This window comes from Lepisosteus oculatus, chromosome 4 (assembly GCF_040954835.1).
Source record: "Lepisosteus oculatus isolate fLepOcu1 chromosome 4, fLepOcu1.hap2, whole genome shotgun sequence".
Taxonomy (NCBI): Eukaryota; Metazoa; Chordata; class Actinopteri; order Semionotiformes; family Lepisosteidae; genus Lepisosteus; species Lepisosteus oculatus.
The window spans coordinates 6,917,468-6,942,158 of record NC_090699.1 but is presented as its reverse complement, the minus strand read 5'-3'; the positions used below and the strand labels follow the sequence as shown (position 1 = coordinate 6,942,158).

Sequence of the window (24,691 nt, the reverse complement as noted above, 5' to 3'; positions counted from 1 at the left end):
CGTCTCATCCGAAGGACTACGGCGCCTTTTTACAATGTAGTGTCTCCATTACTATACTATAGTAAGCCATACTGGGGCATTAGGACCCACACAGACCGCAGGGTGAGCGCCCCCTGCTAGCCCCACTAACACCTCTTCCATCAGCAACCTTAGTTTTTCCCAGCAGGTCTCCCATTCACGTTGTCAGTCGGGAGTTGTAAGGTGATATGGCTGACTCCGCTGTTGAAATAGGCGATGTCAGGCGATACATTCTAAACCTACAGCGTTACGACTCTCTGGGATCATCAGGGCTGCTGATGTGATCTCAGTGATGTGGGGTTAGTTGGCAGGAAGGTTGCGTCCGCTCACGGCCACGGGCCAGGCGTACGAGCGCAGACAAACGCCGTCGCACTACGGAAGTGCGAGTGTGCGCTGGAAGAGGGAGGTGTCACATGGCGAGGGCGAGCGCGGGCCTCGTCATATGACGCCGGGTGCGCAGCGCAGTAGCTCAGGCTCCCTTCCCTGCCTATTCTCACCCGGTATGGCGGACGGCGAGCGCTCCCCGCTCCTCTCCGATCTGAGCGATGGAGGTCTCAGCGCCGGCGGGGGCCTCCCCGGAGGCGGACTGCCCTCCGCCCCGCCGTATGGCCTCCCGAACAAGCCGCAGAGTGAGTACGAGCGATGCGCCGAAGCCTGCCTGCCTTCCTTGCCTGCCCTGTAGCATAGTGGGTGACCGCCGGTGGGGCTCCAGTATAAACACTCCCCCGCTGTGGCAAAATGAAGGAAATAAGACCGAAGGAAAAACATGCTTGCGTATCTTATAGGCGTCCAGTTACATTAGCATAATGGCTCGCTAACCTCTGCACTGATGGCCACTTTGTGAGGCGATAAAGGAGGGATTTATTTCTTTAAAGGCCGTGCGTGAATAAGTGTCCTCCGTCCAAGCGATGCATTGTTAATGGTATGAATCTGGGAATCTCCTAGCCTGTAATTCTCTTCAGCTTTTCCGGTACTGTTTAGAGGCCGACAATGCATTTCACTGTGCGTTTCAACCACCCCCAACAAGTGATCGTCATTTTCCTCCAAAAATACGGATTTCTGCGTTTCTGTGCGTAGTCGATAGCACTCGGACGTCTCTTGTGAAACTCGTCCTCCTCCTCCTTCCCTACACACGCGTACCCCGTTCGCACGCTGGGTATATTGTGAATGTCTGTCACTCTTTTAGTTGGGGCTGATTCGACGGAGTGGAGAAATATCGATTGTCTCACGCGTGTTTTAATGCGGAGTGAACGCAGCAGCCATGTCCACCTGAAACTGCTGACCTGCTATATGCGCTCCGGGCAGCTGGTGTTTCAGGAGACGAGCTGTGTGGGTTTTCGCGCGGGTTCGTGAAAACTGGACAAGTTTCAGGGCGTGAAAACAGGACTCTCCCCCTTTTGCGAAACGGGGGCTGAAGAGGGGCTTACTTGGTTTGACTGCTTTAAGAAAGAAGGCTACGGAAAGGGCGCTGCTCTTCGAATTCGCGGTCACAGAATGAAAGGATTGCATTTATAACTTGGTCTTTTGCTAGATCATTTCATTTTAATAGCTGCCGGCGCCTCCCTCTATTAGAAGATGTTTTCATTGTTTGTGTTTCTTTTTTTTGGTCAATGAATTGATGATGCTCCGCAATGTTTACGCTGCTTTTGCAATTGCAGCCGAGCACCTGATTTGATTGACGGGCGTTTCGAGCCACCCCGTGGCTCTTTCTGCCGGTTCCACCACACAGCAGCCAACCACGTTTTGGCAAAGGCGGAGCTAAGCTCTTTTGCCCGCCTCGCCGACAGCTCGGGAGAGTGTTTGCAAGGGCTTGTGGGAAATGTAGTTTAGTGTTTGTTTGCCCCACACAACAGCCTCTTGAAAGCGTGTTTGCACTCACACGAGAGTTAATTTTAGCGTTTCCTTGTCTGTGCGTAATTGCGTGGTTTTCTCCCAGCGTATAATGAAGGAAGCTACTCCTCTCGATCTCCTTAGTAGCTTGTGCAATTGTGTTATGTATTCATTTAGTCCTGACTATCTGTACAAAATCTTTCATGTTAAGTGTTTGGCAAAAATTATTATTATTATTATTATTATTATTATTATTATTATTATTATTATTCCAGCAAACATGTATTCACAAGTGAGCCTTTCTGGAAAGATGACTGGTAATGCAGGGATAATAGAATTATTCATATTCTTTTATTTAGGGAAAGGCAGGTAAAACTTTCTGAAGTGTTTATCAATTGCAAGAGAAAACGTTTCAACTTTACTATTAATTTAATTTAAATGGTAAAACGTCTTTAAAAATGCTAAAGGAAAAATAATTGGCTCATCTTTTTTTATATGAGGGTAGTGGTTGGGACAGTGATGGCTTAGTGCTGTAGAGTACTGGGTGGGATGTTGGACTTGTAGCTGAAAGGTTATGGGTTCAAATCCTGGATGAGAAGCTGCTGCTGTTCCCTTTAAACTTCTCAGCTGTTAGAAATGGGTCACTTTTTATTTCAAATTAATAATATTTATAAAGGTGGGAGGCAAGGTGGTTCAGTGATTAATATGACTGCCTCACAGTGCTGGGGCCCTGGGTTCAATTCCAGACCTGTTTGTGTGGAGTTTGCATGTTCCCCCCTGAGTTTTTGTGAGTTTCCTCTAGATGCTCCAGTTACCTCCCACAGACGTGCTGGGAGGTTAATTGGCTTCTGGGAAAACTGGTGCAAGTGTCTGTGGCATCCTGTCTGGGGTGTATCCTGCCTTCTGCCCATTGCTTGCTGGGATAATAATTAATAATAATTGCTTACACTTATATAGCGCTTTTCTGGACACTCCACTCAAAGCGCTTCACAGGTAATGGGGATCCCCTCCACCACCACCAGTGTGCAGCCCCACCTGGATGATAGGATAGACTCTGGCTCCCCCACGCCCCTGAATGGGATGAAGTGGTTAGAAAATGGATGGTTTGGTTTCTAAAGGTCCCGGTTGTGCTCTTAATGATCGTTTTGTTTTTCAAGAGTGGAATCTCTCGGTGAAGAAGTTGTGAGTGGCAGGCAGTCTTACTGCAGGGATGGATGGCCATGAGTCGTGATCGAAGGGGCCGGATTTCACTTCCTCTCGGAGGAAGATGGCCGGTTCCAGGGCGAACAAACTTTGCGAAGAATTCAGAAGTTAGCGTGAAAGCACAAGGAAGCCTCCGGAAGCTATTTTTAGGAACTCGTGCCAGGAAATAGTGTGTTTTGTCATGCAGGGGATGTTAAGTTCTAGGGGGCAGTCTGGTGCGTTGCTCCAGAGTATCTTATGAATCGGGAGCTGTGAAGATGCTGTATCCGGGGAACCTGATGATCAGGAATAGGCTGTAGGAGCTGCTGTCATTCTAGAATGCTCTTGTTGTTCTAGAACTGAAAACATCGAGCCGCAGCAAAGCCCAGGTCGTCTGCTTTGGCCGTCCTTTTCGTTTTAATTGTGTAGTCGGCCAGATGTTATTCGTCTTGTTTCGGGATTGCCTTCCTTTTTTTTGGGGTTGGATTCTAACGTTCAGGTTTGATCGGCTGTGAACGTGGTTGCCGTGTTGTGAATCGGCCCCGTTTCGGAACCCGAATCCTCGCCGGTCTCCGGCCGGTCTGCCAGCGGCCCACGTGATGTATAGCGTTCACCCGAACCAAGAAGTTTTTCTGCTGCTCCCTGGATTTCTCTTTCTGGGCTCTAGACAGAAGGGCGGTCCAGTCCTTTTCCTGGGAACCTGTGTCCTGTGGAATTTGTACATCCCTAAGACCTCACACAAACACACCTGCATGTCCTCCTTCCCGCCGAGTTCTTATCCGGAACAAATCTTCCGCTGATCCTGTGCACAACCTGCTAGCCGGAACGTTAATGTTGCAGGCAGGTCCTGTAGCTCTGACGCATTACAAAGGGACATTGACTTCTTTTCATGATCAGGATCGCCTTCCGGGTTTTTCTTGATGGGATGTATTCCAGCACAAGTTCAATGCTGTGGCAATGTGTTAGTTGTGCACTCAAGGCTTAAAAAAAAAACTTACAGATGGCTCGTACTGTACTGTGATGCCAGTCAGGAAATGAGCGACACAATGAGAGCTTTCTCTTTCTCCCAGTGCTGACGGTCTGGTGTGTAAATTGTACTTAGACCGCCCCCAGGGCAGGATCAAGCGTAAATCCTGACATCTTAACTGCCTGAACAAAACTGTATAACAATTTTCCAGTGTTAGAGTTTGTAACGCCTTTAATAAGCGATTTCCAAGCGTTGGTCACGGTGAGGATTACGGTCTGCACTCAGTGGGTGGAATTGTGACTTTTGATTCTGGTTCTGGAGGTTCTGTGTCCCTTGGGTTTTGTTCCAATTGGGCCCTTCATCACCACTGCTAACTGGTCCCAGTAACTGATCTGCTTCCTGGTTTCTGGACTCAGGCCTTTATTTCAACAATACCCCGGTACAGTAGTTATTTTTTTCTTGTCCTACATAGTAGTAGTAGTAGTAATAATTTCTTACACTTATATAGCACTTTTCTAGACAGTCCACTCAAAGCGCCTTACAGGTAATGGGTATTCCCCCCCACCACCATCAGTGTGCAGCCCCACCTGGATGATGCTCCAGTACCACACACCCGTCCCATCCCAAGATCTTGTCTCTCTCACCTGTTTGTCCATCATCAGATGTTCACCTGTCTAGATCTATTTATCCAGAAAAAAAAGGAGCAAACTCATCATTTGCAAACTGACCAGAGAGCTAACCTCTGTGTTCCGACATTCCTGGAAATAATGTGCTGTAACGGGGGAATTATTATCGCAAAAAGCAGACTGGTTACCAGCAGAAGTTAACATTGGTGATTGAGGGTCCAGCTGAAACAAAACCCCTCGGAAACTGGGATTCCTCCAGCACCAGGACCGAGAGTCGCTGCTGGTTCTCTTGAAAGGGGGTTTCCTTTTCGTTTCGGTTTTTATCTGTCAGCACTTCTGCCGAATAACAAACAGCTGACTTCTCCCATGTCAAAGTTTTTGTTTGTAGCTCCAAAAGCCCACGGTTTGCCTTTTGGCCTAGCGTTTCGCAACTTGAAGGATCGTGATGGCAGAAAAATGCTTACTGGAGGGCTTCGACGCACAGTCTGCTCCCAACCCCCACTAAGAGGGGAAAAGGAGCTGTACTGTTTTACTGCCCGATTCGTCAGACGCAGCCTGTTTGTCATCTGAAGTCCGTAAATCGTAGCGTTTTGAAGATGCTGACTTGTTTTTAAGCATCAGACTTTTTTTTTTTGAGGGGGTTGTTACCGAGGGAGGGAGGGGGAATTGTAAGTTCTCCCAAACCTGTTAAGAAAGAGAGGTGAAAGTAAATCCCCTTTAAATTGGAATTAGCGGGTGTTAGAGCCCTTGCCACAGCCTGTGATCTCGAGAGCGGGAGGCCCTTCCTTTCGCAAAGAGGAGCGGGAGTCTGCAGCAGGGCCGCCCAGACATGTCGCAGAAGCTGGCTCGCTTAAACAAAGAGATCCCCCCGCGTTCACGACCCAGCAGGGACCAGCCGAGTTTGACATTCCAGCTAGCCTCCCGGGCCTTGGCAGTCGATCTTGTGTTGCAGGGCAATGCCAGGGACTGGGCTGCAGATGGTGCATGTGGTCAGCTGGTGCTTTTCGGTCTGCTGGACAGCAGGAGGTAGCGGCCAAGCAGATAATGGCCTCCGAGAGGGGACAGAATGAGCAGAATGGACCTGCTCCTGCATAGCGCATGGGGAGGAGAGACTTGCATGACCTGTGAAACTCCTCAGGACGCAAACGCGCAAAAACAAAAAAGTCTACCGTGTTTAATAAGGTAAATCTGCGCTGCCTAGCAACCCCAGAGCATTCCTGAAATGCCTCCTTTCAGGGAAGGGAAAAACCAAGCTTTATTCGCTAATTATTTTTAATAAAGCAGGGAACTGGGGAACTGCAGTAGCAAAGGAGTTCTTGCTGTGAGAGGAAGGGTAAAAAAAGTAAGAGAAGGTGTGGAAAAACGACCTTTGAATGGCAAATATCTCCCTTTCTTGTTTAGCTCTCTTGCAATGGAGGGGGAGGGGAGGGGGGTAGCCTTGTGATGAGTGTCACAAGGGTTTATTCATACAAGCTTCATAAACACTCCACAACATGCAGACAGTTTTGAAGAGCTGTGGTTTAAGGAAGCTTAATTAAAGGTTAATGACTTGAGTCTTTACAATTCCTTGATTTGTACTTGATTCCTCCCCTCAATGTTTCTGTATGATTCCTTTTTTAAAGATCAACGCGGTTGGCATGGTTTGACCTCAGGGGGCACAAAAGCCCTGTGCAGGCCTAAGACAGGGGAGCCCATTCTGTCTCCCAAGGGTAATTTGACACTCGAATTTACTGGCCTCTTTAAATGCCCAGCTTCTCAAGAACAAGGACAGGCTTCAATATCTCCAGTTAAGCATTGGAGTCATTTAATTAGATACTTAGGAGCTCAGGTGCAAGGGAACAAGAATTAATAATAATCACATTACTTTATTAACCCTTTACAATTTCTGGCATTAGGAATTATCTTTTCGCATATCCCAGCTTGCTCTCCATGAGACACACAGATAGGGAGAGAGCCTGGGGTCAGAGCGCAGGGTCTGCCATTGTACAGCACCCCTGGAGCAGTTGGGGTTAAGGGCCTTGCTCAGGAGCCCAACGGAGTAGGATTCCTCTGCCGGCTGAATAATCAAATCAACTTAAGCATCTGTTACAAACAGAGGGTGACTAAGAAAGCCAAAAGCATCAGGGAATATGTGTGTCTCACCCCCTCCTTTGCGAATTCACACTTCTCCCTTCTGGGAGACACCTCTGTGCCCCCCAGGTGTAAAACCAACAGACTCAGGAAATCTTTTATTCCCACTGCAAGTACACTCTTAAACAATGCAAAGTATCTACCTTGTCTCTTCTCTCTTGTTTTTCATCTCCTGTAATACTACTGTATTCTCTTCCCTTTTGTTGATGTCTTTGTCATTGTGTTGTGTTTGACTGTGCCATAAAACAAATTTCCCCCATGGGACAATAAAGCTTGACTTGAATTGAAATTGTGCCCTTCTTCAATCTGATTTTAGGGGTTCCTGGTCCTGGATCCCCACACACATTTCTGGGTTTTGTTCCAGCTCTGCTCCGTCACAAAGCTGAACCCTTCATTGACTCAATAACAGGCTTAGTCGGTCAGGTTGATGGTTTTCAGCTCTTTAACATGTTGGAGGTCGGCTTTTAACGATTGCCTTTCTTGCATAAAATTGCAAAACTTTAAAAACTTTAGTGTGGAGGGGGGGGACACTTGCTAATATTGCAGTCGATATACTTGTCTTCAGTTAAGGCTTTATTTGGGGAATTGGGTAAACGAGGCTGGAAAGAGCACCAGCATTGAGAACCCCTGATCTCATGATCACTTGTAAGGCTCTGCATGGGTTACAGTCTTCCTACTCCCCACCTCGCAACCTTCTCTCCTCTGACTGGGGTCTCCTGTCTGTTTCCCAAGCTAGTTTACATTCTGTAGGAGACGAGTCCTTCTCCTTCTATGCCTCAAAGCTCTGGAATCCTGTCCCCGAGGATATCGGAGAGTCACCTTCCCCGAGCAGCTTCAAATCCAAACTCATTACCTTCTCCTGCGGAAAGGCTTTCATGTCTGTGTCTGCTCCTTGCACCTTCTTCTGCTTTTCTAATCTTTTGTGTTTCTTTGTATTAATTTCATCACCTGTCTTGATGGTTTTATTTTATTTTTTTCCTGTAAAGTGCTTTAAGAAGATGATTTTATGTAGCACCATTTAAATTTTATTATTAAACTTTTATCTAGGAGATTTGCTAAGCTAGAGGTTACCTCTGCTTGGCATCATGAATAGTGGGCTTAAGATTTACAGACCCTCTCTGTTGCAGTTCTTGCCGTTAGCTGGAAATTTTCTTGTTGGTCTCCTCTCTAACCTGCAACTGGGGCAGAGTGGTGGCTCAGTGGCTGAGGATCTGCGCCTGTGGCTGAAACGTTGCCGGTTCGTATCTTGCGGCCAGCAGAGGAATCCTACTCCATTGGGCCCCTGAGCAAGGCCCTTAACCCCAACTGCTGCAGGGATGCCGTATAAATGGCTGAGCCTGCGCTCTGACTCCAAGCTTCTCTCCCTGTCTGTGTGTCTCATGGGGTACATGAAAGGAAAAATTCCTAATACAAAAAAATTGCATATGGCCAATAAAGTGATCTTGAAATCTCATGGCATTGATGTTGCACCTCTGTACAGCCTTCTTGTAAAATAAGATTCCTCATGCGCTTGAAAGATTTGATTCCTTCCGCTTATGTAGTGCTTTTTTTGGATACTTCACTCATTGCTTTTTACCAGTAATGAGGACTCCCCTCCACCACCATCTGGAATGAAGCGACTGCAGCCAAATTGTGCAGTACACTCTCCATACACCAGCTATCGGTGGGGAGGAGAGCAGAGTGATGAAGCCAGTTCATAGATGGGGATTATTAGGAGGCCATGGTTGGTAAAGGCCAGGGGGAAATTTGGCCAGGACACCTGGGTAACACCTCTACTCTTTTCGAGAAATGCCCTGGGATTTTTAATGATGGCAGGCAGTCAGGACCTCGGTTTTATGTCTCTTCCGAAGGACGGCGCCTTTTCTACAGTCTAGTGTCCCTGTCAGTATACTGGGGCATTAGGACCCACACAGACCGCGGGGTGAGCGCCCCCTACTGGCCCCACTGACACCTCTTCCAGTAGCAACCTGAGCTTTCCCAGGAGTCTCCCATCCAGGTACTGACCAGGCTCACACCTGCTGAGCTCCAGTGGGGCTGCCAGCTGGGAGCTGCAGGGTGATGTAGCTGCTACTTAGAAGGAAAAGGTTCTTCTCCAAGGATCAGCAACAACTGTGTGCCTCTGACGTAGCCCCGCCTCCTCGGTGCTCTTTCCGCAGGCTTCCCGGGGTTCCCCAGCTCCCAGCCTTCGGTGCTGCCCGGCGAGGACCCCCCGCCCTACTCCCCCATGACCTCCCCGGAGAGCGGCAGCGCCCCCATGATCAACTGCCGGGTGTGCCAGTCGCTCATCAACGTGGAGGGCAAGATGCACCAGCATGTGGTCAAGTGTGGGGTGTGCAACGAGGCAACGGTGAGTATCTGAACCCCACACTCCCCCCTCCCATCCCGCCACCTTAACATACAAATCATAAGGGGTCTTGTCGGAGGGCTCACCCCCTTTTCACCCTTGCAAGACCCCTGCCCTGCCCTGCCCTGCCCTCTTCCACCACCACCACAGGGAAGTCTCGGCTCGTATCCACTGTGAATAATATGGCCTCTTTTCCTGGGAGACGCCTCTGTGTCCCCAGCTCTAACGGTAAAATATGTAAATGTGTATCGGGTGTGCCCCATCTAAAAACACAAGACCATCCATTTTCAACAGACGATCATTTCAGTGAACACAAAGCACAGAGTCCGGTCCTGAACAGCTGTTCTCACCGAAAATGTAGAAAAAACGACACCTGTCTTTCCTATAAAATACTTTAAAGCCAGATTCCTCAGAATTTAAGGTAGGTCGGCTTAAAAACCGTTCAGGGTGAATTGAGAACTTCTAGGGGGGGGAGAAAATGGCAGGGGGGTGTTTAATTAAAGAGATTAACAGCCTCTAATTGGCACGGTCATTACCAAGAAAGCTCAGGGTCAACAAGTGGCAACTGACCCCCCTTTCCAACTTTCCCAAAACACAAAACAGGCTCATCTCTCATCTTTCCCGCCCCTCCTCACAGGAACCCCTCCGCCACTGTTTTGTTTTATGTGAAGTTCTGGACGGGCTGGCTGACCCTCATACAGGCCCAGTAACAGGCCCGGCCCATGCAGATGAGCGCCAGCAGGATAACCACGACCCAGGAGGCGTAGATGCCTCCGTACCGCTGCGCGTGCTTCCACGTACCAGCCTGTGGGAAAAGCAAGAAAAAAAATCACCAGACACCTTGCCCCCCAAAAATCCCGTAACGGGCTCATCTCTCATCTTTCCCGCCCCTCCTCTGCTACTGCTTTGTTCTGGACGGGCTGGCTGACCCTCAAACAGGCCCAGTAACAGTAACAATGTGTATCGGGCGCGCCCCATGTAAAAACACAAGACCATCCATTTTCAGCAGACGATTATTTCAGTGAATGCCAGCTGACACTGTTACGTCCCAGTGTGTGGTCTGTGCGTGTTTGTTGTTACAGTCCACACTTGTGACTTTGATTGTTCTCTCTTCCCCGTTGGTCCATCATTACACCACTGTTTCCGTATGGCATCATCTTCAGTTAGCTTCTCGATCAATCACAACTCATATTATTCAGTATAAAACATGGAGGCTTTCAGGAGGAAGGGGCCTTTCGTTTGACTTCGGTCCCGCTCGGCTTTGGTTTTCACTTCGTTTTTGCCTCGGCTTTGTTGGTTTGTTGTTTTGCTTTCTGTGTGTGTGTATGTTTTCGTATAGCTACGACTTTGTTTTTTTGTTGGTTTCTGTTCGTCTCTTTGTACTTTCGTTTATTTGGGTTATCCTTATTTTGCCATTACCTTGCCCAAACGTATTGTATCATCAACCTCTGTGTTCATTTGTACCCTGTTACTTGTCTACTCTTGTTTGTATTCCTAGTTCACTCATGTTTTTGTGTGAACTTTTGTGTATAGAGTTAGTTCAGGTTGTTGGGTACATTTTGCACGCACAGTTGATTCTTGTATTAGTCAGACTAGTTTAGTATGGGTGAGTGCCGTTTGTCTTGTATGGTTTTGGGTAGTCAGTGGAGGTTAGCTAGGGTGTTGAAGACGCCGAAGACCGTGTGTTCGGGTTTTCTTTTGTAGTCAGGTCAGCTTTCCCTCACTTTCTTAGCCAGCTCCATTTTGTTTGTTATTTTCTTTTCTTTGGCACCACTTCATTTCCCTTACCCTGTGTGTTATTGTGTCCTATTACGTACCAGTAACCTATTCAACTTAAAATCATCACTTTTGCACAGAACCTTAATATCGCGCTTCCTAGTCCCTCCCCAGAGTCCACCTGCTTCCGAAAATTATGCTAAACGTTACACCCCTTTACCCCTAGACACTTGGGGTCGTAACAGACACAAAGCACAAAGTCCGGTCCTGAACAGCTATTCTTACTGGAGAAAAACACCCCGAGTCGGAGACATCTTTCTTTCCTCCCCTGCAACGTAACATGACTCTCTGATCCGCTGACGTGCGGTGGTCTCTGGTGGTGTTGTGCTGGACTCCTGCCGTACGCCCTGAAGCACGTTTCCCCCAGGACACAGGGAGGCTCTAATTGATGTCGGTGCGAGTCAGCTCAGAGCAGTGGGGTGCCGCGAGACTGACGTGGATTCAACCAGCGTGGTCAAAGGTTTGGTTTGGGGGGGGGGAGTGGAGATCGAAAGGTTTCTTGCATTGAAGCTATACATCAAAGAAGGGGTTGAATGCTCTAGCTAACGAGCTTTCAGTCTCATAGCAGATGAACGTTTCTGCAACCCAATACTTGCATGGGACAGTGGTTCGGGACTATTCTTTCACTGTGTGGCATGTCTGAAGCCATTTACACGGTTCTGGTCAAATTGGTGAGGGAGGTTCAAACCCAATAAACCTGAAAACCGAGAAAACAATTTACATTTTAATTTCATCCGTGTAGGATTTGATCTAATTTTCAGTGCTTCAGTGTATGAAAGCTTGATTGTTTTTTATTTCCTCTGTGGGTCTCTCTATCTGTTTACTGACCTGCTTACTCGGAGCAGGACACGAACTGTCAGAAAGCACAGTGCGATTCCTCTATACTCATTAATAGGGCATCGTCCGACTGCTGTTAAACACTGTAGTCATAGAGACAGCCCCCCCCCCCGGCCAATCTAGATATATAAGAAGTGAAATGGTTGTCAGGAGTAAATATGAGTGACCCTAATTCAGGGATTCCCCAATCCTTGTCCTGGTGAGTTGGCATGTATATATGTCTGCAGTCTGGTTTGGATCAAAACCACAAAGCTGCGTCAGCTCGATTATTGGCTGAAGCGGATGAGTTGAGCACTCAGGTACCGGTGCTTTAAAGAAAGCTCAAAACCCTGCAGGCGTCCGGTGGATGGGGAACCCCCTTGTGTCCTAATTGTTTGTTGGTTTCCAGCCCATCAAGAACGCTCCCGCCGGGAAAAAGTACGTCCGCTGTCCCTGTAACTGCCTGCTGATCTGCAAGGTGACGTCGCAGAGGATAGCCTGCCCTCGGCCGTACTGGTGAGTCCCAGGGCCAGCTTTTGGAAAGAGCCATTAACCCCCCTCTCTTTTTTTTAATATAATCCACAAATGTGGAGCCCTAGCGATTGATCTAAACTGTGCCAGTACCGGAACCACTTCTCCCTTCTCCGGGAAGTTTCGGCCTGGACTCTACGTAAGCACCTGTGTGCTCCGGCCGCCTCGGAACTGAGGAACTCATTTTTCCCAGCCCCCGTGCCGGCTGCGGTTCACTAAAAGAGTGCGCAGTGCGTGTTGCATGTTGCTCTCCCCACCGGGTGTGTCTAGTACAGGTGGTAAAGGATAAGGGGGGAGAGAAAGAAGTGGTTGTCCATCGAATTGCCATCTGAGGAATGGGAATGGGAGTGGGAGGAAGTGGGAGTGGCCGAGAGGACATCTGGCTAAATATGGGTCTTTGAGGAGCGCCGCTGCGGGCCTGTAGATTTACGTCGCATCCTCCCCCTGCGTTTGTTGGTATCCATCTGGCTGTCTGCCAGCGATGTGTGGAGCTTTCGGTTGTGTGCTATTTCGGTTTTATGGTTTTGGGAGAGTGTTGGAAAGCCATCAGACGATTTGCAAAGTAGCCCACTGATCCCATTCAAGAACAGCAGAATGTATGAGCAGTTGATCCAGCTTCCACTGTAATTAATGTCATTACTCACACGATGAGTAAGTAATGGGAGGAGTAATTGGGCTCTGTGGCTCAGGATCTGCGCCTGTGGCTGGAAGGTTGCCGGTTCGTATCCCGCGGCCGGCAGAGGAATCCTATTCCGTTGGGCCCCTGAGCAAGGCCCTTAACCCCAGCTGCTCCAGGGGTGCTGTACAATGGCAGACCCTGCGCTCTGACCCTCAGCTTCTCTCTCCCTGTCTGTGTGTCTCATGGAGAGCAAGCTGGGGTCTGCGAAAGGACAAATTGCTAATGCAAGAAATCGTATGTGGCTGATAAAGTGATCTGATCTGATCTTCCACAGAAGAGGAATGCCGCTGCCTTCTTAGCGGTTTGCAAGTGGTTTTGTTGCAGGTTAGTTATCTCCATGACTCTGGTGTCAAAATGGTTTCAACTCTTTCGCTTTCGTCTGGCAGTAAAAGGATCATAAACTTGGGGCCCGTCCATCCTGGTCCAGCCAGCCCCGAGCCTCAGCCTGTAGGAGCTCGCGTCACTTGTGGACACTGCAAAAACACCTTCCTGGTAGGTTTCCCGTTTCACTCTCCTCCCACAGAGCTTGTGGGGAGGGCATGTCCTCCAGCTGTGGTCCTCGGTGCCTGTCTGTGATGTTTCCCAGTGCCTCTCCCCAGATATTCCAGGTACTTGCTATCACCTGTCAAGGATGCACATGTTAAGTTTGACTGGCTGTCTTCCCAACCAAGAGTTCAGTCCCCATTCGGTCCAACCCCCCCCCCCCCCCCCGCCCCGAGAGTTGTCACACTCAATATGGGGTACAAGCTGAGTGCTTGTTGGTGGTTTTACTGCTCAACCCCCCAAAACTGGGATGGTTAGAAGCAAATTCCATAATAGATATTACTGTAAGATAAGGCTCTGTAAGCAAAAAAAAACAAACAGTTTGGGTCATTTATTTTTTTTACTTTATTTTATTTTAGGCAAAGTAGTTTTTGTCCTGCATGTCCTGTGACGCAACCTTTTTCCAAAAATATAGGCTGCTGACTTGTTCTCCTTCATCTTCCCACTGATATTTTCTGCTTCCTGTCAGACCCTGGCCACCCATGTTTGTTTTTTCCTCCGGCGCTGCTTATTTCTCTTCAGTTTAGACTTGTCTGCAGAAAAGCGTGTCTGATCACTGTTCCTCAGGCGACCTTAACGCCGTCTCTCCTCTCTTTTGCAGTGGACAGAATTTACAGACAGAACATTAGCACGATGCCCTCACTGCAGAAAAGTGTAAGCAGTCTTGTCCCATTAATCGATTCAGGGGATGTACCAACTTGAGATATGTGCCATGGGTCAGCAGTGGAGACCAACTTGGAAATGAAAGCACAGATTTATTTTGTTTGCCTCTTGATGAGTTTTAATTAGAGATCAGCAGGAATCTCAAATATAATCTGCAAAAATAGCAGGTTTTGTTTTGAAGCAGGAGTTTACTGGTGCAGAAGCAGTCAGTAGTTCCTAGACTGTCAGGCCTTAAAGATCTTACATCTGGTCAGGCATCGTTGAGGTGTATTAACTGAATTTTTGGAGACAGTCAGAGCCATGTTCTATAATAATAATTCCTTACATTTATATAGTGCTTTTCTGGACATTCCACTTAAAGCACTTTACAGGTAATGGGGACTCCCCTCCTCCACCATCACCAATCTGTAGCCCCACCTGGATGATGCAACGGCAGCCAGAGTGCGCCAGTGTGCTCACCACGCACCATCTATTAGTGGGGAAGAGAACAGATTGATGAAGTCAGTTCAGAGATGGGGATTATTAGGAGGCCATGAGTGGTAAAGGCCAGTGGATAATTTGGCCAGGACACCAGGGTTAACAGCCCTACCCTTGTCGAGAAACACCCTGGGGTTTTTAATGACCAAAGAGAGTCAAGACATCGGTTTTACATCTCAACCGAAGGACAGCGCCTATTTACATCATAGTGTCCCCACTCACACCTGCTTAGTTTCAGTGGGTTGCAAGTTGTGAGTTGTATGCAGGGTGACACAGCTGCTGGCATAAATCAGAAGGACATTCAGTCAGCTGTCCGTCTTCTCTCACACCGACACCAGTTCGGCTGGAGCTGTACACAGAACTAAGAGAGGTTCCATCTTCTGCATACTTTAATCACACCTGGGGACATGAAAGTGAGGAGGCTGTTGAAGGAGGCCTCTTGCAATTAACTGCCTGCAGGGGGTGGGGAGTAGTGTTGTGTGATTGCTCACATTAAATTCTCTTCCAGAGATATTCTGGGCAAAACCTCTGCTGAAATGCACAGTATGGTTTTGTTGTCTGCAGGTGGGACATGAGAGGGTTGTGCCACTACTTAGCATCTGCTGGCCAAGAAGTGCCAGAACTAGGTTGTGGGTAGTCGGCATGTATCTGGTGTACAGGTGCCCGGTTTGGTTTGAATTCCACTGTGTGCATCCCTTGCTTCAGTGGTGCACCTTCAGGTCTTTGGAGGTAGTTAGGAGAACTAGAGTGGCCTGTCACGTCATACTAGAGATGAGGAAAAAATGTATTTCGCCGGCAGTAATGCACAGTAGAAATACTTGTCTTGACCCCGCCGTCTGAGCTGGAGAAGTTGAGTAGCTGCATGAAAGAAGGAAGCTGACTTTGGGTTGGGTGGTTGAGATGTTGTAGGCAGGCAAGATTCTGTAGCTGGAACTGAGGTTTGCTCTCTGGCTCCTGTTTTCCTCCAGGTCTTCCATCGGGAGGAGGTACCCACGAAAGAGATGTCTGTGGTGCTTCCTGATGGGTCTTCTCTTTGCCATGGTTGCTGGGGGTCTTGCGGTGAGTTGGCCCTCCTTCTCTTAGTTCTCTCAGTATGGGGTTTAGCTGGGAGGGTTAAAAGAGTAGCCCTGTTGTCCCAGAGCGCAAAGGGTTGTTGCTCTCTGCCGCTATGTGGCATGTTTTGCATCCAGATATCTTCTAATGCCGGAATCTGTGGTTTTGGTGCCAGTGTCAGTTCCGAAACCCCAGTTCATGAATCTGTTCATAAATGACAGTGAGATTGAATTGGTTCCCCCAGGAAACTATGGGGGAAACTAGAGAGGGAGGTGCATATCCCAGTTTTATGTTCGGTTGTAATGGATTAGGCAGAATAACAGGCAGAATGAAAACAACCTGCCCCCTCAGTAATCAAACGACCCAGGACTCCATGGTGCTTCTACTCAAGATTCCAGATTGCTGGGTCCAACAGCAGGATTATTTGTTCCTTATGCTCCTTCCCCCTGTTTTCAGACCTAAATGCATCTTCCCTAAAATCCCACTGCTGACCCCAAAATTGACAACTCCTCATTTTGGTCTGTGAGTCTTGTAAGAAAATGTTGGTGGTTGCAATCTTCATGGGTCCAGAGAAGATTAGTGACCCTGTTCATGTGAATTAAAATGTTCACAGACACGTTTAGAGCTATCTGTCCTTTTGGCGAGGTGTCTGGTGGGCCTGGTTTTCAGCGAACAATTTTTTTTTTTGTCTATTTGATTTTTTTTTTCTTGCTTTTCCCACAGGCTGGTACGTGGAAGCACGCGCAGCGGTACGGAGGCATCTACGCCTCCTGGGTCGTGGTTATCCTGCTGGCGCTCATCTGCATGGGCCGGGCCTGTTACTGGGCCTGTATGAGGGTCAGCCAGCCCGTCCAGAACTTCACATAAAACAAAACAGTGGCGGAGGGGTTCCTGTGAGGAGGGGCGGGAAAGATGAGAGATGAGCCTGTTTTGTGTTTTTTTTTAAAGATGGAGGTGAATGGGAGTTGGAAAGGGGGGTCAGTTGCCACTTGTTGACACTGAGCTTTCTTGGCGGAGGTAATGACCGTGCCAATTAGAGGCCGTTAATCTCTTTAATTAAACACCCCCTGCCATTTTCTTCCCCTCCTAGAAGTTCTCAAGTCACCCTGAACGGTTTTTATAAGCTGACCTACCTTAAATTCTGAGGAATCTGGCTTTAAAGCATCGCTGAGATGTTGTCTGTTCGTTCTGCGAAGAGGGAATGCTGGGATTTTAAAAGTTTTACATTTTGATTTTAAAAGTTTTGTTCTTGATTCAAGGTAGAAGAAATCCTTGCAGGTGTCAGGTTGAGGGGCTTCTTCTTTGTTTCTCCACAGCAAGATAGTTGATATTGAAGGCTTTGGCACGGGTCTCCGACTGGTACACAGAGTGTTAGTTTTCAGTTATCAGTCTCCAATTATAAACTCACTGGTCAGAATTTGAGGATCCGACTGCAGAGTCGAGTTGCTGAACGATCACTACGTGAGGGTGTATCCCACAAGGCCTTGAAATATTGGCAACCCACTCCCCATCCACGTTCTTCCAAAGATTGCTTTCTGCGGAGGTTGCGCTGAGACCAGTGGTGTGTGTGATTGAATTGCTGGATATATGGATCTGTCTAATTCTTCTTTTCAAAAGGACTTGGGAACTAGATATTGTTCTGGTTGGGAAAGCGATGATGGAAATACATCATATTCCTTAAGACTCCCACACATCGCCAGGCTGCTGGGAAAATGCAGTGGTTAGACTGGTTGGGGAAATGGCTGTGTTTCTGATATTTTTTTTACCAATGAATGTGTCCAGCTACATAGGTTTGTTTCTGCTATTGTGTCACCTTGGTATTAGTTGAGTCTTCCATCATTAAGTCTTTGTGTTGAGCTCTCTCTTGAGCTACAGCAGGATTGGTGATAATCCTAGTTTTTCCCCATTATGCTTTGCTGAGAGTTTAACATGTCCCTCCGAAATCTGAAAGCACCTAACGTTCCCGTCAAGGAAAGTCAGAAAAATTCAGACGAAAGTGAAAGAGGAATCAAATGGGAGATGAGTTATGCTTTAAAAGAGTAAGATTCCCCAGTGTGTTCTGGATAATGCATATACATATAAACACATGAGTTCTGCAAGTTAGGGACCCAGTTTTTATCTGTGTTTAATAGCTAGGAGATATTGCCTGCCCCTGATAGCCATCTTTCCATACTAAAAACACCCCTCCCTGCTAATTTTACTCCCCAAAACCCTAGTCCTCAGAAGATCCTCAAAGATCATTTTTTAATTTCGATTAAAAAATTACATTACCATCATTAGTTGGTCCTAGCTCAAGTGATCAGAGCTCGCATTCTTCTTCCTAAATTCTTGGGAACCGACGGGCCAGATTTTTTGACATTATAGTTTGCGAATCAAAGTTGAGCTTTTTCAGATCTGATCCTTCCTCATTTTAGTCATCACCCTACATAGGCAGGAGTGGAACAGCTGTTTTTGTGATTTCCTAAATTTCTCTTTGTAGAACGCTTTTGGACAAGCATAGCTGTTTGTTGCATAGCAGAAGACTTATTTTTTTATCCTGTGTGGATACTAATCTGGGTTCTTGTTCAGTCTTGGCCAGTCAAGGGCTTCTGAGCAGAAGGGTAGTGAATCCTAACTTTGAGTGCCTTAACGCTTGATGAACAGAAGTGGAACCTTCTGTTTAAAGATCCGTTTTAAAAGTAGGATGGCTTTGGTCGCTCTCCACTGGGGTGTGAGAGGTGACGTTTGCTCACTGTATGTGTGGCTGCACCAGGATATTTTATTCCCTGCAGATATCCGGCAAGATGAAGTTTGTTTGCTTTTAGTGGAGCTGACGCCCAATTTCCGTGGTTTACCACTGCAGCCGAAACTAGACGGGAGAAAAGGAAGTGAACTGCTGAGGAACTTCTCTGTTTGCGATCTATTCTATCAGGATTGGACCGAGCTGTAGTCCGACCACAGGTGACCTGTAGTAGCATGGAGTCTTTTGGAAACGGGCATTTTGCTGGTCAGGGATGACAAGGGAATCGAGGCCAGTAGGCGGCAGCGATTATCGTTCCTGTTCTCTCACGCCTTAACTCAACGCGAACAGTTTAGGAATCTCTTAACATGAGAAAACCTATGATTAAAAGCAAGTAATTCTTTCAGCTTACACATAACACAAATGTATGGGGTGTTTGTTTTAAAGTAACTACCAGGATGTTTGGGGGTGGCGTAGCACAGCGGGTAAGCCTTTGGACATATTAGTGCAGTAGGTTCCACTCTGTGCTGCATACACTGCTGATGTACCTAGAGGTACTGTATCCCAGTTACTTCAGACCACCCAGCTGTATAAGTGCTGGGGGATGTGACCCCATGCGATAGATCGGTGTCTCATCCAAGGGAAAGAGGGAGGGTTTTTTTGTGCCCTCTAGTCTGCAGAAACTGTGCAGAAACCATGATATTAAGCTAGGTTTCTGGCTGCTCTGAAAATGATTTGTTGGTTTGAACATCATACATCAATCTTCATAACCTTTTCAGCCCCACACACCCACACACACACACAGAAAAATAATCCAGTGCTCAGATTTCTTTTAAATACATTCCTTTAGGTGAAATTATAGCCACCTTAGTTCAGTGGTCGTTACCCCCTTTACCCTTTAATATTTCTTTTCCGTGAAGCCGTAGTTAAACTCTGCTTGGTATACCATTGTGTTTCATCTACTTCTTTAGGAGTCAGAAATGATGACCTTTAACTTTTTGCCAGCATGTGTCGTGCAGAAGGACTTGTGGGCCTCTCTTCCTCCCTGGATCCTATAGGGGGCGCCCCTTGGAATCTCCACGGCTGAAACGGTCTCCCTTACAACTTAGGTGATGGCTTAAAAGGGCTGGTAAGGGTCTAGGACAGAGACAGGCTACCCCGAAACATGTAGAGGGCCCGACCAGAGCCCTACCACCTAATACAGAATTAACAAAAATGACAAAATCACAAAGTAACTTTTTATTGGTAAACGTCCATTGGCATGAACCAGTAACAGGTTGTTTATTAACCGGTTAATAAAGACACATATAGCCCACCACTAGTCTAGTTTACGTTAGGGGTAGTATTCATGAACTGACTTTGCACACACTTAAACCATTCCAAGATTATCGTGAAACCTGACTTTAACTGCTTGGAAACAACGTGTAAGTGATCATAATTGCACAATACTATGAGCTAGTCTGATGAGCTAATCTGGGTCTCTGTGTGGCCCATAGGCATTCACTATTACCGTCCAGACAAACAGGTGGTCTATATGTACTCGCCTTAGAAGGTTTTTATTTTCTTTATCATTATTGTTTTTTGGCTGCTATTTCTTTATGGTGGGTATAACAGAGCCACTAATGTACTGTATATTTTGACATGAGTGCTGAAGAATCTATATTTTTTGAGATTTGTTTTTCCTTCTGATCTATACATTGTGTTTCCTTGCCCCCCCCTTGTAAATCGGTAAACACAGACATCAGGCTCTGGTGAAAGAATGAAGGAGATTTTTTTTCATGTCTAAACCAGGGTGGTCCAGTCTCTGGTCCTAAACGGGGGCCCCGTGTCGGCAAGTTTTCCAAGTTCAGTCAAAGCACCAACTGCTAATTAGCTGGGCCCGGTTGGGAAATTGGTTGGCTCTGACCGAATCTGAGCTGATGTTGGTCGTCAAGAGCCGAGTTGGGATGCAGACCTTTAAGACGCACACCAGCCCTGTGGAACCAGAATTGGACCCCCCCTTTCCTATACAAATCATGCATTTGCGGTTCTGAAAACAACACGGGCAAAATGATTATTTTTTTTATCCAGAATGTGTGTATGTTTGGCAGTTTGCAAGCAGGGTGGTGACTTTTTTTTTTCCCTTGAAATCAATGAGCTGCCGTTACCCAAAAAATTGCGACGGCCGCTTCTGAATAATGCACTCTTAAAAGGGGGCAGTGTGTTAATCCCCGGTGGGCACAGGTGCTTGGAAATGTCATTCACGACACTGCATTGACCTTTCCGAGGCGGGGTGACCGAGCCCGTGTATCTGTGAGTCATCAGTGCTGGAGAGGCAAGCGCCTTCTTCACATGGTATGTGAAGGGGGCCGGACTTGCGCCTCTCCTGAAATTAAGATTCCAAGACGCTCTTCCAGGATTTCAAGGGCGGACCTGGATTCCAGGTCTTTCTGGGTCATTCCAAGCAAATCCTGAATTGTCGTCCGCGTTAATTAATGGCCTGGAATCCAGGTGCTTTGGTTGCTGATGCTGGTCTTAGACACACACACAGACACACACCTCTGCTGGTTTTGGGTTCCAGCCGAGCCCTTGGTTACACAATCGGACCCCTTCATTAACCTGACATGAATGATATTCATCAATGAACTGTTTGATCCCAGATCTTAAACACGTTGGAGCCGTTGGGTTCCGTAAGTGAAACGAAATCCCAAAACGGGAGGCTAGAAATCAAAATGCCAATATTCCAATGAAGCAAACTTGTGGGCGTAGTTGAGGCTTCAGTACTCTAATGAAGGTGTGTTGGAATGAAAAGCTGCAGTTTGTGTGGGTCTCCGGGACCAGGAACCACTGGTGTAGGGGAATTTGAGAATGCTTGTCTCGGCACCAGTGAAGACAATCCCACCGATACAATAGCTGGTGCACATCAGCTCTCGACACCCCCATCTGTATCGGTGTGCACCGTCCATGTCCAGGCCCTCGACTAGGAGATTCAGTGCGTTTTGGGCTTAATTTTAAAATAAAACCTCGACCAGCTCTTTAAGTTATCGGTGGATTAAACGGGTACTGCCAGGTAACCCTCCTGGTCTGAATGATGCAGGATCGCTGGGATCGATAGGAGCATAGAAGCGTCAATTCGTCACCCCCGTGTCCAGTCCGGGACCTGCCAGTTTAAAATGAGCAGGCGGGGCACTGAGCTCACCCGTTGTTTTGGTGAACAGGATGTAGGCACGAAACGGGGGAAAGACCAGGATGGGAGAATACTGGCTGCTCCCACTCCTATGGGAATCGAGCTCCTTTTTTCCAAAACCGCAGGGCTCCCTCCCTGGGCTGTGAATTCCGAATTGGGAAAGGGAGTAGGGGGGTGGGCAGGAATGGGGGGAGTCTTGGAATCTTGAGGAAACGCAAAATGTGCTGCCATTCGATTTTCTGTGGACGTTGCTGGGTTAAGAATGGAACACCAATGCTTTTTACATCTATATATTCAGTATATATAGAGCTTATATTCGAGAATCAGAAAATAATGAAACATGCCAATTAATCCTTTAAATTGGTTAAGTGGAATCTCTTCGTTGGGAACTAACAATTTCTTTTGTACATATAAGTTAAGATGTGATTTGTAAATACATGTATTTATTTTCCTTTGTTCTTTAATTGTTGCACTACCTTTACAGAGATTTGTTTCCTTTATTTTTGTTATTTTTTTTTAAATGTTAATGAACTGGTTGGGACATTGACTAACGGATGATCTTCTATGTTTAACCCCCCCGTTGTGAAAACTGGACATTAATAACTGACTTGAGTAGGTAATCATAAGCTGTAAATACCTGAAATAAAGGCAAACCCGAACTGTGAGATTGCTGTGCTGTTTGGTCTTTTAAAGCTTAAAGAAGAGGGGTTACAGGGGTCAGTAGTGGGTGCTCACCCTGGGTCTGTATACACTGTACAGCCTATAATGCCCCAGTCTAGTGAGGGGGACACTATACTGTGAAAAGGTGCCGTCCTTCAGATGAGAGTAAAACCGAGGTCCTGAATTTTTGCGGTCATTAAAAATCCCAGGGCGTTTCTCAAAAAGAGTTGGGATGTTCCTACCTGAATTTCCCATTGGCCTTTACCAATCATGGCTTCCTAATAATCCCCATCTCTGAACTGGCTCCATCACTCTGCTCTCCTCCCCACTGAGAGCTGGTGTGTGGCGAGAGTACTGGAGCATCATCCAGGTGGGGCTGCACACTGGTGGTGGTGGAGGGGATCCCCATGACCTGTGAACCTCTTTGAGTGGAGTGTCCAGAAAAGCGCTATAGAAGTGTAAAGAAGAATTATGAAAGTTGGATCTAGTCTGAGCTGCTGGGACACGCAAATTGTTTTTTGGCAAGCAGGTTCGAGGCTAGCTGCCATGGTGTTGGAGCCAACAGTCTGGCTTATTTCAAGAAACCGCTGGATGTGACCTGCAGATCACTTCACGACTAGCAACCAGATGAGCTAGATAGGCCCTCTTAGTGGAAGAACATTTAAGGTGAGAAGAGGACAGTGAGAAGAGGACGCGTGTCTTTATGCAAAAGATCATGGGAGTACAGAGCAAGCTAGCCAGCCATGTTGTTGCAGCCGATACCCTTGCTTCTGTCAGGACAGTGCTGGGTGAGATTACTACCAAACAGGTAAGTGAGATGGGATGAATGGCCTATTGTCATTTGTAAAATTTACCTCATGCACGAACAAGTTCTTTCGCAAACCCAGGGAGATTTTGTTAAACCAGCCCCGACGCCCGAGAATCAAGTGGTCAAAGCTTGATCTTGTGTCCTACGGAGACTGCAGATTCAGACTGGGCCAGCCTGACAGCTGGGTGTAAGTAGCACACAGGTGAGCAGGGCTGAGGTTCATAGTCTGTCAGGGGCTCGGTCTGTTGCACAGCACTGCCTTCTGCTGGTAGGATGGCTGTAGGATAATAGTATCTCCAGTTGCAGCCATGCAGAAGAGACTTTCTACGAGATGTGCATTTGTAGTCTTTGCCTTTGTAGTCTTTGTAGTCTCTGTGGACTAATTTGTAATTGTTAACTTCATTGTTTTTTTAATACAATGTGCAGGTAGGCCAAAATGAGGCTTAATAGCTTATTGATCTAAAATCATCTCCCACTGGCTTCTGAAGTGAAGAATTAGGAGTGCTGCACCCAAGGGGTGGTATGTTTTTTGTATTTTTCCTTATGAAATGTAAAGTGTGCTAGCATATTAATGTAATCCTGTAACATAAGTGCAAAATATAGGGAGAAACTGCAAAAGTGATATTGCACCAAAAATGGAGACTGGTGAAAAGGAAACAATGGAAAATATGTTTAGATATATTTTGCAAATGTCTCCATTCAATTGGAGACCCTCCCTGAAGCTGGACAGTGCAGTTTAGTGGTACGTCATACAGTGCGAAGACATATGTGGTGAATACAGACTTGGAAGGCTTTAAGAGGAGTCTGTAGCTCATCTCCTGGAGGGGCCTGGTGTCCTTTTTTTATTTCTGCTCCCATTCTTGCTAGCCTTCCATCCATCCATTTTCTAACCGTTTCTTCCAATTTAGGGCCGCCGGTGAGCCGGAGCCTGTCCTGAAGAGCAAAGGGCACAAGGATGTTTACACCCGGGATGGGAGACCAGTCCATCTTTTCAGCGACCTCATTGGTCTAATTTATTTAATTTGCTGCAGCACTGCAAGGGTTCTAACCAGATTCTGAGGCGATGTATGGGTGCCCGTAACTTTAATGAAGTGACCGTCTTGAGTAAAAAAAAATGTCAAGTCGAATGTCGAATGGGACCCAGCTATGCCAACATTTTTGTCGGCTGGGTAGAAGAACGCTTCTTCGCTTCCTACACTGGCTATGTCCCTGACCTCTACAAACGATATATTGATGACTGCGTCGGTGCCGCCACATGCTCCAACGATCAGCTTGAGTTCTTCCTGCACCATTTCACCAACTTCCACCCGTCCCTCAAATATACGGTTAACATATCTTCCACCACTCTTCCGTTTCTAGACATCCACTTGTCTATCAACCACCCCCGACTGTCCACTTCAGTTTATTACAAACCCACGGATTCACACAGCTACCTCCTGTACAGCTCATTTCACCCCAACATTTCACCCGTTACGACGATTATGTAGGGTCTTGTTCCCAGACCCGTTGAAAACAAGTAGCCCATTTACTGATTACGCAGGCTGAAACAAAAACCAGCTGTTTTCCTCTGTTTTGTGGATGGGGTAAGACCTGGTTATAAAGAATGACGAGGCAAGAGAAAGCTGACCACAGCCCGCGAGTCTTCACCGAGGAGAAGCCGGAAGTGTTTGTGTCAGAACGGGATGTAGGGGTTGCGCAAATTC

The 24,691-nt window shown here is 47.1% G+C and overlaps 1 protein-coding gene across 1 annotated transcript; it reads left to right on the top strand.

Moving 5' to 3' along the window:
* Positions 1-450: 450 nt before the first annotated feature.
* On the top strand, positions 451-22,185 carry pip4p1a (phosphatidylinositol-4,5-bisphosphate 4-phosphatase 1a). Its single transcript, XM_006630140.3, has 7 exons — positions 451-647; positions 8,910-9,100; positions 12,099-12,205; positions 13,286-13,391; positions 14,044-14,096; positions 15,551-15,641; positions 16,359-22,185. The coding sequence occupies exons 1-7, from the start codon at positions 461-463 to the stop codon at positions 16,500-16,502; spliced, it is 879 nt and encodes a 292-aa protein (XP_006630203.2). The 5' UTR covers positions 451-460; the 3' UTR covers positions 16,503-22,185.
* The last annotated feature ends 2,506 nt before the right edge of the window (positions 22,186-24,691 follow it).